This window comes from Corvus moneduloides, chromosome 7 (assembly GCF_009650955.1).
Source record: "Corvus moneduloides isolate bCorMon1 chromosome 7, bCorMon1.pri, whole genome shotgun sequence".
Taxonomy (NCBI): domain Eukaryota; kingdom Metazoa; phylum Chordata; class Aves; order Passeriformes; family Corvidae; genus Corvus; species Corvus moneduloides.
Genome location: NC_045482.1, coordinates 18,959,953 through 18,978,679, shown reverse-complemented (window position 1 = coordinate 18,978,679; position 18,727 = coordinate 18,959,953). Strand labels below are relative to the sequence as shown.

General features: G+C 36.5%; 1 protein-coding gene across 3 annotated transcripts in view; it reads right to left on the bottom strand.

Annotated features, from left to right (window-relative positions):
- The window catches only part of SLC25A12 (solute carrier family 25 member 12), a 46,515-nt gene extending 29,138 nt beyond the window's left edge, over window positions 1-17,377 (bottom strand). For 2 of the 3 annotated variants that reach the window (XR_004241240.1, XM_032114322.1), the window contains exons 1-4: window positions 17,318-17,377; window positions 16,751-16,804; window positions 12,657-12,799; window positions 7,741-7,856 (exon numbers count right to left, since the gene is read on the bottom strand). Coding sequence is in view for 2 of the 3 variants with exons in the window: in XM_032114322.1 (XP_031970213.1) it covers window positions 7,741-7,856; window positions 12,657-12,799; window positions 16,751-16,804; window positions 17,318-17,329 (325 nt within the window). In the remaining variant the exon portion in view is untranslated. Of the gene's footprint in view, window positions 1-7,740; window positions 7,857-11,906; window positions 12,621-12,656; window positions 12,800-16,750; window positions 16,805-17,317 lie in introns of those variants that run through there. The other variant, XM_032114323.1, reaches the window with a different exon arrangement.
- Between the last annotated feature and the right edge of the window lie 1,350 nt (window positions 17,378-18,727).

Sequence of the window (18,727 nt, the reverse complement as noted above, 5' to 3'; positions counted from 1 at the left end):
TTCTATGCTAAAGGACTACTTGATTCATTCATTGTTTCAATTCTATAGTCTTTCTACTAGTTCTAGATCAAATCTAGGAAATCCACTGTATGGTTTTATCTTTTCAGTGAGGAAAGAAAGGGAAATGTCCAGAATGTATGTGCCAAAACAGGGGTGCACAAAGCAGGATTCTTTGGTTAGATCACTTCCTTCACAGTTAGACTGAGATTACATATTCAAATGGCAGATTATGGCCAGTGATTTAACCCTTACATAAAGGTCAAACACAAGAGTCAAAACCCTACAGTTTAAACCAGTTTCCTCTGCAAGGTAGGCTAAAGGATTTGTTAGGGTCAATAAGAAACCTAAAAACTACTCTGACTGTTTGTAACTGTCTACTCATACCTACTCATCAGTATCAATATCCAAGGTGAGGGTTAAGAAAAAAAGAGAGAAAGCGCCAAATACATAGTGCTCAACTATTTTATTTTGCCATACTTCCTTTGGAAATTCCCTCTGCAATAGAGTTTTACATCACTGTTGCAGATCAAGGAATCAAGGTATGCACGTTTCAATTCCCTACTCACCACTAATTCACTGCAGCTTTTGGCCAAGCTAGAGTCTCCATGTACTACAAACACAAACAGGTCAGTGCAGGTCATTATGGAGCCTGAAAAATGGCAATGAACTGTGAACAGAGCAGAAGACAGGCCTGCTTCACTGGATCTATTGGCTTGGCTACTAATGTACAAACAAGGGTGCCAACTGGCTACTACCTACATATATGTAAAACTGACATCTAATGCACACTGAGCTCCCCTAATGAAAACTTAGAAAAGAATGTGTTGAAGCAGCCAGAAAATTTAAATCATATTTTCACTTGTTTCCAGTAGTTGCTTCTCTTAACCTTAGAGAAAGGTAAAAACAGTACCTTTTTTCTTTAGAAATTTTATTTTCTTATCCATCCATGTTCACAGAGACATATTTTTCACCTGTTTTTCGTGAGACTTAAGCCCCTGATGTTCTCATAACTCCCAAGCATTTAACTGTATATACTTCAAAAACAATCAATTTCCTACCCTCAATCTTTTTCTTCATAAAAACATTTACAACTACTCATCAACATATCTCAAGATTCTTCAGCACATAAAAATAATAGTTAAATTAATTAATAAATTTATATTCAATAGTTGAGTGTATTGGTACTTGATGAATTCCAGAAATGCCTAACTAGCTTTAATAAATGGTATCCAAACTAGCTTGTTGCTTCTCTGAAAACTGAGGTGCCTTATCCATTTCTCTTTCCCAGGCAATCCCTCTCACATGCAGTAACGTATTCTGCATATATTACAATAGTCTCAGTTTGAACATATGCTCTTGTACGTAACAATTAATTCCATGTTGGCTTGGTTTATGAAACGCTTGGGGTACAGAGGCAAAACTGTGCACTAGTTCTGAAAAATCACCAAACCACAGAATGGTTTGAGTCAGAAGGAACCTTAAAGATCCCCTAGTTCCAGTCCCCCCGACATGGGCAGGGACACCTTCCACTAGACCAGGTTGCTCAGAGCTCCATCCAACCTGACCTCGAGCACTTCCAGGGATGGGGCATCCACAGCTTCTCTGGGAAACCTATGCCAGTGCCTCACCACCCTCACAGTAAAGTAACTGCCCCAGTCAAACCCATGGAAACATTAAATACAATTTTCCAAAGCCACCTGAGATTCTCACGCGCCTCTTGGTAGGTGCTAAAACTTACTACATCTACCCAAGAGCAGGGGTGCTTTCTTCACAATATATCAACAATACCTTTATAATCCAACTCTGCTGGCTCTTCTATTATATTAACGGAAACAGCCATCGCCACAGCCAGTAACTTATGATGAGAAGCAGCAAACAGCCAATGCAAACATTGCAGAAATTATACACAACGTGATCATCAGCTACACTTTCACCACTGAATTATCATCAAATGTTTAATTTTTAATTTTTTTTTTCACAGTAGAAGCAAAGCACTGACAACAAAGAAAACAGGCAACATTAAGGTACAGATGCTGGCTTTGCCTTTTTTTTTTTTTCCTCTTCCTCAGTCAAAACCTAGTAATGCTTCTAAATTAAGATAAACTACACGTGTTTCAAATTTCCAACAGAGCTATTCTGCAGGGGGCAAACAGCAAATTATTTTTCAAGCCTTTCATTTTAGTTTGACATTTTACAGAATGCATTCAATGTCCCTGTCAATACATGTTGCTCATTTACTAATGTCTTCTACTCTTTGCTCACCTTTCTGTGGTGGAATTCTTTCCTACTGAGCCAATAACTTTCTTTCCAGGCTTATAGTAATGCATTTTCTTTTCAGATAGGCATACAAGTCAGCAGCCTGATGACATACTCAACTTACCATGAGCCCCAGGAACAATAAACCTACTACTCTTAGTGTACTAGTACATTACCTCCAAGGCGACACACATTCTCTCAAGATTGCTTCAGCATTTCCCCACCCAATCATTTTAAACAAATTATAGATGCCTGGAGCAGCTATCTGCAGGCAGCACACACATGACTGGCTCAACTTGCATCAAGCACTGTTACCTATCAGGCTCAGAAAAACGATACAAAACCCCAAAGATTCTAGGCAATAATCAATGTCATGTACGGAGGAAGAATACTTTAAATTATAAACACTATGATGTCTCGTTGGTGGCCCATTGTGGGGGTGAGCTCAATACTCCAAGTAAACCTTGAGGCAGTACCTATTATTTATTTTGACTTATCAGCTCCCCAAGAAGCAGAGTGGAAAGCTCATACAGTTCTAGTGCCATCAACCTGTTAACAGTTTGCCATTCCCATGCACCAGTGATAAAAAAGCAATCACACTTGTTAGGGGCACAAAAATACAAAAGTGGTAAGTTTTAAGCAGCAGCATAAGTATGGTAAAGATTTGTTGTTTAACAAGGTTGTTTTGGGTTTTTTAAAATCTGTCTACTCAGTAATCCACTGTCCAATTTGTGCATAATTCAGGCCTAAGGTACATAATTAATTTTAACATTTACATGTTGCTATTTTTCACTACTTCTGCTAACAGTATGTTTTCACTTTGAAGCACAAAATAAGGAAACACAGTTCAAGGCAGAAAGATATTTTTGTAGCACCTGATGCCACAGAAGTATATTGGGTAATCCAAATGTAATACAATAATTACTTTTATGTGAGAAATTTTAACTAGATATAGTTACATTTTATTTCTACTCTTATTTTAAAAAGATTAGTGATTCTATTGAAAGATGAATGACAGCCACATTAAATTGTCAATACATATAATTTTAACATGAAGTTCTCCTTTTCTGTTCCCACTTGTTGAAGCATGGGTTGAAAAAAAATTATCATTATCAAGAGGAGGGGGTCCCATCCCATTCTGCATTGCTCACAAGTATTTAGAACTATAGTTTAAGCCTGAAAAGAATTATACAACACAAAACAAAAAAAAAGGAAAAAAGGAAGTCCTAACAGTGATGTTTCCTATGTTACTTGCATGTGTTAAGCAAAAGACACTTTGAAAACAGGCAACTAATGTACAGCTCACAGGAGGCCAAAAAAAATAGCAGTTCTGGTTTACAGCACAGTTGATGAAAACATGGATTTTTCCCTCATATCCTCACATCTGTAGTCATGTGATTATGAGTACTTTTCTGTTTACATTTTAAAAGGTTTCCAGTCTTTATGGTTGCCAATACCATTTTAGAAAGCAGAACTTTTCAGATTAAATCCAAATCCTAGCATTTTCAATCCAGCTGCCCTTTTATAAATGGTGAAGTACTAAGTGAGTACTAGAAGTGCTCTCTGTTTTCTGAAAAGTAATACTCATAAGCAAAGCACTAGCTTGTATAATACAACTCCTTTCTTTTGTTCTTGCTCATCTTCTTCCAGTGTTCTCAAACTCTATGTCCTGATTAAGAGAAACCTGAACTTTCTCTATCAGATTAAAATTTGTCTAAGAAAACAGACTGGTCAAAACTTCAGTATCCTTGTATACTCAAATTCTGAAAATATTAAATCGTTATTTATTATTTCAATTCACCAATATTGTACAATTTTCACATAGTTGCATTAAGAGGCATCTGATCACCTTCCTTCCCCCAATGCCTTTGAAGAAGATGCTGTTATACTCTGCAAAATAATTGTAATTAGATTTTGAGCACAGGATGTTTTTAAAAGCCTTAAGTTCAGTTCCATAAATATTTTCCAATTATCTCCAAAATAATTCTGAATACAGAAGAATTGCAAACATATTTAGCTCTATCTTTCTATCCATATCAGCAAGTGTATTTAACTGAAAAAGCATCTCTGAAACTCTCCAGTTTATCAGAGAATGGCTTTCTTTGTGGTGACTCTACCAGGAAGAACAGCTGGAAAATGCCTTGAAACTGTATATTCCAATTAAAAGTGATGCAATCCAAATCGTTGTGTGGTGTGCCAGAGAGATAAATTACAAAGAATCCTTTTACTCCCAGTTAGACAACCTATTTTTCAGAGAAGTTTCGCAGATAATCACAGACTTCACCTTTCAAAACACAGTAAGGATTATCTGCTTTGACATCGGAAAAAAACTAATAGCTTGAGCAGATTTAATATTCAGGTTTGCTTTAACCCGAATTCAGGTCAAAAGATCTGCACAGAACAGAAATAAAAATAATATTCCTAAGTAGAATAGTATTAATTTTATGGAGTGTTTTTGAATATTTCACTCATGTTAAGTAGCACAGTCAATACATCCCACAATCAAAAGAGCACGCGCTTGTCAGTCTTCTCTGGCTACAGACAACCACCTGAAAAAAGATCACTTGTCTTCATCAGCTTTAGCTGCTAGCATTTAAATATTTTATGGATAATGCAGTATTGTATGGGCCCAGCAGCAACACATTTTGCATAAAATATTCACCTAGGAAGCATTTATGAAGATGTAGGAGCACTTGATTAGGAATATATACTTTTTCTCTATTTCTCCATGATTAAAAACTTATTTAAACTACAACCATATCAATGGGTTACGAAAATAGTCATTTTACTGCTTTTTATTCACCACGCTGACAGCAAGTCCAGTGCAGCTGAAACACATAGTGAGTACTGAGCATGCTGTGTAGTTTGCTCAAAGTAGGTCCAGTTTCATGTTCTTACATGGGCCTACTTTACAAACGTTGCAGAATACCAACTACACATTTATGGCAGTCATTCATACAGGATTTCTGCATGTCCAAAGCTCCTGGATAAGTGTCCCAAAGCAGTAAGAAAGTAGTAGATGACATTAAAGTGATAGAAGGTTTCATGTTTCAACATCTGATATTGCAGACAAAGACACTGATTAGCTTAGCATACAAGTATTTCTACAAAATAGTTCCTGAAGTCGTCTTCTAAGACAGTTCTTCTGTGACACAATTAATAGTTTCATCACTGGAGAGCTGGAAGCTAAGTATTTTAAGAGACTCGTAGCAGACTGAGGCTCAAGAGGACTGCAAAATGCTGAAGTGCTTGAGAATGGTTCAAAATCATGTCAGTAAATAAATCCTAAACAGAAGTGAACCCAACTAGAGCAGCTTGCTTCCAAAAACACCGACAGCTCTGAAATTCAACAAGCATACTTAACTTCCCCCAGATAATTGAAAACTTGAGTAGATGAGAATATTTTTTGAGAACACGTTATCTCACAACCAGTGTTGGTTCAAGTTACTGGTCTAACAGACCCAAGTTGATTCTGTCCCTTGCTTTGGATGCACAGTGCAGAAAACCTCAGTAAATCCATGTTGCTTCTGGCAAGACTTACTGGTTTGAGATAGCTTTGGCATCAATGCAATCACATCCACAGAGCGTTTCATCTGAGCTAGAGAATCTTGACTCATGTTTGCTCCCATAACCAACATGGTTTACCTCAGACTGGATACATTACAGAGTCTATAAAAAACCTAACTTGTCTGATAGTGATTCTCACACCAACTAGCTAAACTTAGCACCATTTCAGCATATTTCTAATAATTTACTAAAACTTTTAACTCTAAAACTTGTGTTTCTATTTTGTCCTGTTTTTACATGAAACTAAACTCTGTGCCTTTCTGCTTCTGTGGCATGAAAATGAAAGAGTGCAGGTCTCATTTACAGAACAGCCGTAAGACTGACTTGGAAACTGACTGCAGGGTTACCAAATTCTGAAGATGTCATGTATCATCAACATTTTTCACAGTTGTATTAATATGTATTATATGCGTATTAAGTAAAAATAAGTAGCCCGTGTTACAAACAAACAAACAAGCCAAGATAAAAAAACAGCACTAAATGTGGGAACAGTAGCACAAAAAATATGTACCATGTTAATAACAATGTTAAATTGCAATATAATTAATTTTGCAAAAACACCCCAAGAAACCAATAGTAAATTTAAAATTCCCTCAAGAATTTCCTTTTCAAGATTTATCAGCCTTACAAAAAAATTCAGCAAGAAAGATACAGAGAAAACCACCAATTTTCTACTTTACAATTTCTCATTTGTGTTTTCTTTTAGACTTTAATTATATAAAAATAACAATCCTCAGTCTGATTGAGGAATTTGTATATAATCTGAAATGGCTTTTTGTTCAATTACGGAACCAGCTGTTTCACGTGTGCTCATGAGAGCTACCAAGTTCAAACCTCCATTTTGTAAGATTATTAAATAAACCATCATTAACACGGTCACGCTGATTGTAGTGGTTTGTCCAATTCCTAATGACTGCATTTACTGACTTCACTTTTATTTAAATTCTAAAATATTTTCTTTTCAAGATGTTGTGCATCCAAATTGCTTAGTACCTGACTCTTCAGTTAATGATGTAATTTGACAGGCATCCTAAGTCAAACAGTTCATTTCCATAAAAAGACATTTGCTTTTTTTTCCCCAACAAGTTACAGTAATTGTCATAAGAATGAAAGAGTACAAACAGCAATTGGTTACAAATGCAAGCATAGTTTGTATTTTCTTTATTGAGTGCTTTATTCTTTTGGATAGAAATAACATTTAATTCCCATTTCATATTATTAAAATTCTTACCATTGATTTATCTAATTTTCATAAACATGAAGCTTTAAAAATAAAGCCTAGTCCTCCTTGAACTGCAATGTTAGCAACAGTTATTTAGCAATATCATAAAGCAGTATAGTTAGCCTAGAGAATTTAGTCTGATTACTAACTCACGTGATTAGGTAACAAAACCAAAGGCCAGACTTTCTTCCTAATTTTGCAAATATATGATCTAGTTGTAAGTTACACTCATAACATTAAAGTAAGATTTGCTCCTCAAGAAAAGGAACACTACCACAGGAAATCAAATTATTAGACCTCCTTAATTTCTATATTGAGCTCTTACTGTATGAAATGACAATTATTCAAAGATATGTGGAGATCCAGAACATATCTTAAAACTCCCTCACTGTTGAAGGAGTTTGAAATCCAGGGTATTGAATTTTACTTAGGATGACACTGAACATCATGGTATTTACTACTTCAGGAAAATGAAAAATCTTGATTCAAGAAGACAGAGAAAAATGTATTTTGTCTCTGTATACTTCTTAAGCTTGAATTGAGAGAGAAAAAAAAGTTCTACTCATGCAGAGTCTTAGGAAAAAAGTACAGTACTGCACAAAATGCATTTCTATGCACCTGTCATCATGAACCATTATTATGACAGATATTATAATAATCACTTTCTTAAACTGTTTTTCTTTAGGTATTCTTACCAAATGTTACTTCTCCACTGCCATTCTTGTCAAATAACTGAAAAGCAACAACGAATATTGCATCTGGAGTACACAAAACAGATTCAAATGCCAAAAATTCTTGGAAGGAAATTAACCTAGAAAGGAAAACGGAAAAGTTATAAAGATTTTTTTAAATTGTTCATAATACCAATGATAATTTGCATTTGATACTCTAGAAAAAAGTTTGATCCAAATATTAAATAAAATTCTAACTTAAAATAATTAACACTCTAGAGACTGAAAAGTATGTTACATTCAAGTAGTTAACATTTATGCAACTCAGTTTATTCCTCTATGAAGCGACGGAATTCTTCCTATCCATCAACACCAAAATACAATCAATTCTAACTGAACACCTACAAGTTATTACTTGTAATTATAAGTGTAATCAGACAGCATTTAAAAATTAAGACATAAAAACACCACAAAAATTATAACACCATGAAATTTACAGGTCTGTCATTGTATTACATATGTATTTCTACTAAGGTACTGTAATGCAAGTACAGGAATACACTATAAAACATACATTTCTTTAAAACAATACATAACATTCATAAAAAACAAACAGGTTCAGAAAAAGTTATACTTTACTATGCATATGGAAAGGATATTACACTTCAAATGTGATATGAACCGCCAAGTCATGTACTCGGGGCCAATAAAGAAGGAACATAAATATATTTGGACTCAAGGACAGACATGACAAGGCAGGGAAGGATTTGAGTGTAACAGCAGATCACAAGATTCTGAGCTGTGTATGCAAGACAGTCATTATGCACAACTCAGGATGCACTAGTAAATCCAAGTCCTTGTCACCAATGTATAAACTCAAACTTGAACGTATGCATAGATAACTTACTAGGATAATAATAAGTAGCTTTTCTAGAGGAATTCTGCTTATTCTGACCAACACAAAAAAAAAAACCTTTAGAAGGGATCCTAATGTTCATGTATGAACAGCTGCAGAAAGATAAACCTGAAGCTAAGAGCAGATAAAGGATAATGCTGGCACAAGAAAATAACAGGACAGATGACAGAATATATATTTTAGCATTAAATAATCAATGGGAATAAGAATTTCAATTACATTTTTTATATTCAACAAAAAATTTACCATATATCAGTAAATGCTGTTAAAGCAGAGAATATCGCTGCTTCCTAGAACTTTACCTAGAAAATGTACATAATTGATCTGAACTTAGTACTCATCATACGAAATCATTAGCTCATAGTGATTACTTCAAACATTACTGCTTACTGCTAAAGAGTCAAGTATAAATTTTGTTCCCTGCAAGAAAAAAAAAGAAAAATCACAGTATTCACACTATTATTACTTTATCTAGTTTTTCCCTGTCAAAGTACACATGAAGCAGAATTGAGATACTTTAAAGAGGTTAAATATGTTAACATTCTTGTATATACGCACTGCGCAGGAAATACAGAAAAACCTAATGACTTTGAAAATAATTAAGATATGGAAAATACAAAATTATCATATTTAAGCCACAAAAATCAGAGATATGAGAATGGTTCTTCACATGCAAAGTCAATTCCATCCAAAGGATGATCTTGATAAATAAAAGGTTCGTATCAAAGAAATAAATGTTCCTTTAAAATAATTGTAAATACTATCATTTCAAAATATACCTTACACACAAGCATAAAGCTGAAACAAATTGATTCCTAACCAGGAAGCTTCATAACTGACAAGATCAAGTGCTGATCTCTGGAGAATGCATTCATAGATGCCTGAACCTCAAAGATGTCTTCAGAGGTCTCACTATAACAGTGCCTACAGCAAAAGGAGATAGACACATTCAACTTCCTTTCCACATATTCAACTCCCAATGCCTAAGAGCAGGGATATCCTCTGTGATCCTCCATTAGCCATTAGGGCGGACATAACAGGAGCTGGATTAAACAGAATGATGGAGCTTCCCACCCAATCACTCAGTACTCAAGTATCATCCTGTGAACCCACTGCATTACAGAGTACATAACAGTATCAAATCACTCACTTTTCATTTTCTCTGTAACATTTAAAAAAATTTCTTTTCCTCTGATTTCTTCTGTACTGCTACCTTTCAAAAGCATACAAAGTAACCCACGTGTTTGCAATTCTTCTCTTTCCTTTTTTCTACTACTTTTCTCATTTTTTCCCACACAACATAGCTTTTTAGACATTATGTATAGCTCTGTTGTGACTCTCCATTATATGAAATATCAATTCTTTCTTGGGGACTTCACTTAAGAACACATTTCCAGATTTAAGAACGATGTGATGATAAAAAGAATACCCAGAAACAATCAGTTAAAATGAAGAATTTTGAATTACTACTGTGAAATTTTGATGTTCAAAGGGGGAAGAAAATCTTTTACCTAGTTTTGGCATATATATATATATATATATATATACATATATATACACACACACACACACACACATATAAATATATAAGTAAGTATATTCTTCAGAGAGGGTATTTAGCCTAATTTCAAAATCAGTGCCTGCACCTGAAGACACAGGAGTGCTTTCAGCATCAGTGAAATCCTATTGTACTAAATAGGTAACAGGCAAGTTTAAACCAAATTCTAATTTAGAGGTCATCACATAAATTTCTTTATGCACAAGAATATGCACTTGTAACAATGAGGAATAAACATTTTGGAAGTGAACAGTCATCTGTTTTAAGAACTACTTTACCGAGTTCCACTAAAGCAAACCACTCGTGTACAGCAGTAATGGGAGAAGGCAATAGTTCTCTGGAACAGTTAAGTAAGGATCAAGTTACCATTAGAAAAAAAGTAAAAACATGGTTTTTTTAAACACATGCCTATACAGAGCCAGTTCCAAAATGTGCTGTTTCTGTAAAGTGCCAAACTTAAACCTAAAAGAAATAAAAAAATATTAACAATGGAAGCAGTCACCAACCCTCTGAGTATTTATTTCAGGGGCAAGCAAGGCTAAGAGAATATGATAGCAGATACAGGAATGAAATTTTCTAACAGAACCCAAAGCTTCTCAATGACTTGCTGCATGACACTGGGCTGTCGTTTAATGTACAGGTATACGCATGGAACAGGACTACTGATACTTCCTTGGACTTCATAAAGTAACCTTAAGTCCTTGGAAAGATGCAATGCATCCTGGAATTCAGTTGAAGACTACAATAATTATTCATGCTATTAGAGTCTGGATTTTGATATATTACAGATCACTACAAATAAAAGAATGTGAATATAAAAAAAATGATGATGATAATGGAGCTATAATAAATTCTTCAGATTAAATATAGATTAAATATAAATATAGATTAAAACATTTATAAAAAAGTTTCAGAGAAGTATTCAAACAATTAAGCATTATACACTTCAAACTATATGGTTGTGCAAAATAAAAATCCCACTCATCCCATAAAGAAGGTGATAAAGCACACTTACCCATACTTGATTATCTCGCTTCAAATATTACCCAGATTTTTAAAAAAGCAATAAACAAAAATAACAAAAATCTTATTCACAGGGAAGGTAACAAAAAGCAATGCCTGAAAGTTCTGTTGTAGCAGTAAAACAAATGATTTCCTACTGTAAGAAAGACCCTTTTGTAAGACTTTTTCTGAAGAAATGCATACCATAAAAGATAACCAACAGCTTTCAGAGAAACAAGATGCTAAGCATGTTGGTTTACTTTATCAATTAAACTATTATTTGAACAGATGCATACAAAATTACCTTTTCAATCCATAATAAAGCAACAAACTGCAGCCATGTATTGGAAACAGAGACAGGTTACTTAAATTTATCAAATGTATGTATAATCAAATATATTATCAAAGTGCTGCAGCCTGATGAAAAGAAAAATCATGTAGCATTACATCAAACAGGAGATCCTATATTTGTCATTTAGAGCAAGAAGTATACAGCACATACAATTTCATTTCTACAGCACAGATACTGTGCAAGCTGCTCAAGATACTAAGCAAACTAATAAAATGTTCTAGAGCAGAATGCAGGAGAACAAAAACAAAATTTAAGTAACCAAGGAAGTTAAGGAGCTGTCAATTTAAAATAAGTTACATTTTTATATTTACAAATGTATTGTATTTTAACAGCATTTTCTTCTCTACAAAGTAACTACTCACTTCTGCATTCTTGACCTCTTCTCTGATCCATCTTAACCTTCTCACTTTACTTTAACAATGTCCATGCCTCCTACTACAATCCAAGGCCAAAACTAGAATCTTACATACAGCAGAAGAAAAGACTTGTCTTGGAAGACAAATGAGTTAGAGGGCACTACCTCAGCGGAGCAGACATTTTGTAAATTAGTTTCAGAGAACTGTCTAAAAGCAAGAAGGAGCTGGAAAAGCTTTATGCAGTGTGACCTGATCTTGATTAGGCAAACAACTTCTTCCTCCACAGAGTCACTACTGTCTCTAAGTCAGCACTTTAAAAAAGACCTCAGTGGTTTGATTTGAATTGCACACTACAGAAATAAAAAAGCTCTTCCATATTTTCATGTTTAATTACAGGTACTGAAGACTCTAAACAGTACCTAAAGATGGATGCGGACACACAGAAAAGAACTTCTCCAAGGCAACCCTACTACACTAAACTTACCTGCCATTCAACTTCCTCAGCTTTTGTAGAATTTAACAAAATATCATCAAAATAAATCTTAACTTAAAAAAACCCCCATGTCAAACACTGCCATTTTTTCTCTGTTTTCAAAAATGTATAGTCTATTGTACTTGTGAAAAAAACTTCTCATTTAAATAAACCTAAAGTGTAATAAAATCAATAATGTATTTCAGAAGATGAAGTTATCAAACTCATGCACTCACACATTTACCTATGCACTACAAGTCTCAAACGGAAAGCAAAATTCTCACCCATCCTTAGTTTGATCGGCCACTCCAGCCAACAGCTGCACTGTTTTAGGATTGTGATGCGGATCTGTATGAAGTCCTAGGTATTTTTGCACAAAATCCTCTGGGGTCATGTAATGTTCACCATCTTTCTCAACACTTGCATACTAGAGTAAAAATAAAAAACCAAAGGAACACAAACAAAAATTAATCCATTTAGATGCTAATTATTGGCAATTACCAAATTAGTATCTTTACTGAATATAACTTAAAATGGTGCACAACTGTCTGCACGTAACTGCTCTGAAATTAAAGGGCTAGATTAAACTAAGAGTGTTACTGTACTAGTTTTATACTAACAACAGTCAGATTCCCCTGTACAATAGATATGTTCACATAATGACCAGTATCTTCTAATTAAAAGACAATTACATATTTCAGAAACTGTCAGGTAATCGCAAAAATTTATAAAACTTACAACCATGCTGTAGCATTCCATTTGTAGCTACACTGAAACCACAGCTCATAAATTTTCTTACAATTTCTAGTAGCAGATATCTTCTGAATAATTGTTCCTGATCTTTATTATGACTATTTTGGAAAATATGTATTACTTCTTTTCTCTTTTTGTGAGAAATAAATGTTCAGAGTAATTTTTATCCTTAAACTAATGTTTTTAAGGAAAAATTCACACACACAGACAGTGCTTGCTTCACCATCTCGTGTATCTCTTCCACAGTATCAGCCCCTCACATCACCTCATCAGCTCTCCCTCTTCCACCCTATAGCTGTGATGACAGCTGTTTGCAAGACTGCACTGTAAACAAGATTACTGAATTTATGGAGAACTAAAATAAGAGTATTTTCACTAAAACAGGAACACAAAGCAATGGACAGGAATCCCTTAATTCAGCATTCCTGCCAGTATGACAGCACAATGAAATTGTGGCTTCCTTGAATCAGCTCTGAAAGGTTTTCTTCTCAGCTGTACACACAAGTGACTGAAAAATGCCTTCCAAAGCACAGTTCTGCTGCAAGACATGAAATCCAAAGAAAATTATGTATGAAGGACCACCAAACATGCAGAGTATGGAGCATATCTTCAAGAATCACTGAAGTCAACTGTATGACAGTAGAGTGCATATCGAAGACAGTCAAAATCTAAACACCATTTTTTTTTCTCCAGACACCAGTTTATTGGAGTTTATCATAAATAATAATTCATAATAATACCTTTCACAATAAAAACTGTTTGGGCAAAGTTTTGTTAAAAAAATTTTGAGATAAAAATAATCATTGAGCTCCATATGAGAAGGTCATGGCATTTTGGAAGAGTTTGGCAGCAAGTCAATAAATTAAAGCCTAACAAAGTAGCTCTGCATGTAAATACATTAGTCCTATGTTTTCACCATATAAATTAAGTCAAGAATCTCTTTGATCAAAATAAGCAATTTCAAATTATAACTTGAATGTAAAACATATCACATCAATTAAATCTATGTTCCTCTCAGTGTTGAACTCTGTTACTTTATAACACAAAATTCTTAGTATACATTTACAGATTGTCTCAGGTAAGCACTTGATGAATTTCCATGAGACTTTTTTTTTAAAGCATCCTCACATAAGACAAACACACAAACCCCCTACTCTAGTTTACAATCTGGTGCTAGGTATCACCACACTTTCAGAAACAATGCTTTGGGAATTTCTTTTTGTTTCTTTCTCCACCTTGCTTGAACAGGTTACATTTTAATTCAACAGGCAGGGAATAATTCAACTATATTTTCCAAAAGCTGACTGTGTCTTGTCTAAGAAAAAGAACGAAGGTTCACTAAGAAATCTGGTAACTGTTTTTCCATCTAACTCTTTTATCCTTCTGTGATAATCTGTTACGGAATTTGTTCTTTTATGAATGTTACTGAAGTCTGTGGTTAGCAAACATCTAAGAGGTAACTTATTTGATGGTGCACAGACAAGAAATTTCAATGCCTGCATTTCATAGTTCCAGGATTAAGAGAAATAGCACATCTTTTTAATGCAAATCGAACTTTGTATTTTTAACAGTTTAAAACAGTTAGAAGAAGAAGATAGCACACTTCAGAAATACTGAAGAGGAAGGTATATATCGTTTATCCTTTAAGATACAACATAAACTGCACGGCCAGAGGGCACCTATCACATTAGGAGACATGCATGAACAGAAGGAAATTTAAATACACTCTCTGTGATTAAGGTGGATGGTGACAAGGCCTACAGTTCAAATCTTCCCTTCTAACCGTTTCCAAGGGAAGCCAAATTTAGGAAGGAATGCACGACCTTTAGCTGAAGCTCACAGAAGAGGCCAGCACTCTCAGCAAAGAGCACAACACATCTGACCCCTAGATGTTTGCAGTATTTCATAATAAGACTTTCTACAACTTAGTTGCAGGCTTTAAAACAAAAGAGAATCACTCCTTTCAGAACTAAGTTTGATTTCTAACCATCAAACAAAAATACAATTTCAAATTCAACTGTGATCAAATAGAATGCAGAAGAAATACAAACTCTTTTTCTACGCTTTTTTTTTTGCTGCAGAATCTCAGATAGTCAAAGGAAGAGAGGACAGCTCTCATATTTTTCATTCCTCACAGCACAAAACAATCCACAACTTCATTTGCATGTTTCTTTGAAGAAAACAAGACAGACATGGAGAAGACCAAAAAGCCGTTTTTCAAAGACAGACTCTTTTTTAGGTCAATAAAACACGTACTGTCAGAAAGAAAATTTCAACATCCAGCTGTACAATATTCTTCCTCTCCACTGTTCTCTGTATGACCACTATCAAGGACTTTAACTGCTTATTTCCAGAAGCAAGAACTTCTACTGATTGGATGTCAAGAATCATAAAGAGTTCACATTTACAATTGAATAGAGTATTTTGACACCTCATTTCACTTATTTTCATCCAAATGTGCAGAAGCATCTTGCAAAAAGTTGGAAAAAGGTGTCCTAGAATCATGTTTTTATACTGTATTAATATATATTATTTAAAATAATATTTTCATGTTGCTAATTTTATTAACGTACTCTACTGTAATCTTTATCTACAAAAGCTGAATGCCATGTCAATCAAAATAAACATGTGTTGGAATATTTTTTACTAGAAACTAAATGTTGAGCTTCCACAGTTTGATGCCAGCATTCTAAATTTCTGCACTCCAGCAATGCTACAGTGTAATCCAGCACAAAAAAGAAAAGGCCACCAAAATTATAGCTGGGATATAACTCCTCTCTGTCAGGCAAAAAGGTGTCTCTGACTACTTATCATATATGGAAATTGTCAGATGGTATAGTAGAACCAGAAGATACATATAAAAAGTTAAATAATGGACTTTATTATTTACAGTATTAGCTCTAATTTTATACTCTTTATTTTTTAAATAGAGAAAAGCTTCTTGAATATACTGTGAAACATTCAACATTAGGGGAAAAAAGATATTTCAGTCATTTTGAAATATCAGTGGCCCAACTATGGACCTAAAACATAGTTCTTGTTCTTCTTATTCCATATGCCTGATTCAAACTTTATTATCAAAGTTTTGGGATTGACTGGATTTTCCTTTCTGATCATGCTTTACTGGAACTAAGGAGTGGAAAAACCTTCATACCGTTATTTATATATGTTAATTCTAAGGCCCTGCAAAGGTTAATATTACAAAATATATAAATCTTGAGAAATTAATTTTAAGTTCTAAAAACATTGCCAGCGGTTCCATTCATAAGAACACATATAAATCCTAAGGACAAAACATACAGTCATGGAAGAAGAATTTTTTTGGATTCCGCAAAGGTGCATTAAAAAAAAAAAAAAACAACAGTACTTGGTCATAAATATTTGTTTTATAGAAAACTAGAAAATAGTTCAGAAAATTATTTAATATTATAATTTGGGAATGGTTATCACGATTTGTGCCAGCAGCAGTTTTCTCCTCAACGCCTGACAGTCCCTTCAATACACTGTGCCCGCAAAGTGAACTTTTAAGTGTCCCACCAGCACACCACGCGTTTGATGCCACGGCAAACTGCTGGAAGGGCAAAAACCAGAAGTCTGTCACTCAAATGACATTAGATCTTTTTACCTGCAAAAAAATATTTCGGAGTTCAGCAGGATCCGCTCTTTTGCTTAAATGCACCTGTAAACACAAGCAAATTAATGGTTCGCTTAGTCGGGCTACTGTCAAGACCGCAGACAAAACCCACCGCGCCAGCCAAAGGTTGCATTAGGGGGTCTCCTGTCAGACCGGCAGGCCCAACCTCAACCACGACCGCGCCGTGCTGCCGCGGGACGGCACCGGGTTCCGCGCCGGTGACAGCTGTCAGCACCGGGCTGCCTGCGACAGGCGCGGCGCCCCGGCCCCACGCGACAACCACGACAACCGCGACAACCACCACCACCACCACCACCACCGCCACCACCGCCCCGGGGACCCCGGCCCGCGCCCCCCGGGGCACTCCGGCGGGCGGGGCAGCGTGAGCGGCGCTGCCGCTCCCCCGGGGCCGCCCCGCCATCACCGCCCCCGTCGGCGCCATTCTCCGGCCCCGCGGGAATCCCGCAGCGGCGGCGGCCGCCTCCCCCCGCCTGCCCCCGGCCCCGCGCAGGATCCCCCCGGCTCCTCCTGCCACCAGAGACGGAGCCAGAGAGTCACCTTGACCGCCATACTGCGCCCGCCGAGGAAGAAGAAGAGGAGGAGGAGGAGGAGGAGGAGGAGGAGGAGGAGGAGGAGGAGGAGGAGGAGGAGCCGCCCGCCCGCCGCGCCGCCGCAGCAGCAGCCACCACTTCAGCGCAGCGCTGTGGGGTGAGCGCCCTGCCCCGCCCCGCCCCGCCCCGCCCCGCCCCAGCCCGGTAGCGCCGGGTGGGGGCCGCGTCCGCCCCCCTCCAGAACACCGGCGGCGCGGGTGTGGGTTCTTGTTGGGGGGTTGCTGGTAGCACCTCCACAGTGCAAAACTGAGCCTTTTAAAATGCTGCTGAATCTCATTTCTGGCGTAACAGATGCAGCCCCTGACGGTCAGCAAAGCTGTACCTGTTGGTTTCAAGTGCCGAAACTGTTCATAGACTGATGTTCTGGCAGCTTGGCTGCAAATTGGTTGTAGCTCCGTATTTCAAACGTACAACCATAGGGCCAAAATCTGGCTGGAATTCAGTAACTTCTGACAGGGTCTTATATGCACACACATACTTTATACTTCAAAATTAACAGCATGCAGGTCACAGCCTTAAGAAAGGGTAAGTTTATATTTTGTTTCAACAGTTCAGTCACAGTAAGTGCTTATAAAATCTGACTTAAATAATACTGCATGTTTTGTCTTGCTGTGCTATTTCAAGGGCCCAAAGAAGTGTCTTTTATTACATGCCACTGGAAAACATAGAAAGGGCAGATTCTGGTACTCCTCAAATAACACAGTGAAATATTAAACTACAATACAGTAGCTGGTAGTTTATAACGATAGTCATGAAACAAGTTTAAAAGTTTAAAAGACTCAAGTTTAAAACAACTCTTCTCTGGAGTACAACTTTCTTCAGTCACATGTCAACAAGAACCTTCTGCATATAAATTAGAGTTCGCATACTACGTATATGCCTATGTCCCAGCTGACAGCAGGAAAAGTTTTGCTAGAAATCTTATTTGGTAACCATCTGACCACTCAAGCATCTTGTTCAGCAAATCTATACATATATATGCTAGCTGCAGTGTCGTGGTTTAACCCCAGCCAGCAGCCAAGCCCCACGCAGTCACTCCAGTCACTCATTCCCCCACCAGCAGGATTGGCAAGAGAATTGGAAGGGTAAAAAGTAGAAAACTCGTGGGTTGAGATACAGTTTAATAGGGAAAGCAAAAGCCACGCATACAAAGCAAAACAAGGAATTAATTCACTGTTTCCCATGGGCAGGAAAGCGATCAGCCATCTGCAAGAGGGCAGGGCTTCACCTGTAGGCAAAGTGGAAGACAAATGCAATCACCCCGAACATCCTCTCCCTTCTTCCTTCTTCTTCCCACGTTATATACAGAGCATGATGCCTAAAGGTCTAGAATATCCCTTTGTCACTTGGGGACACC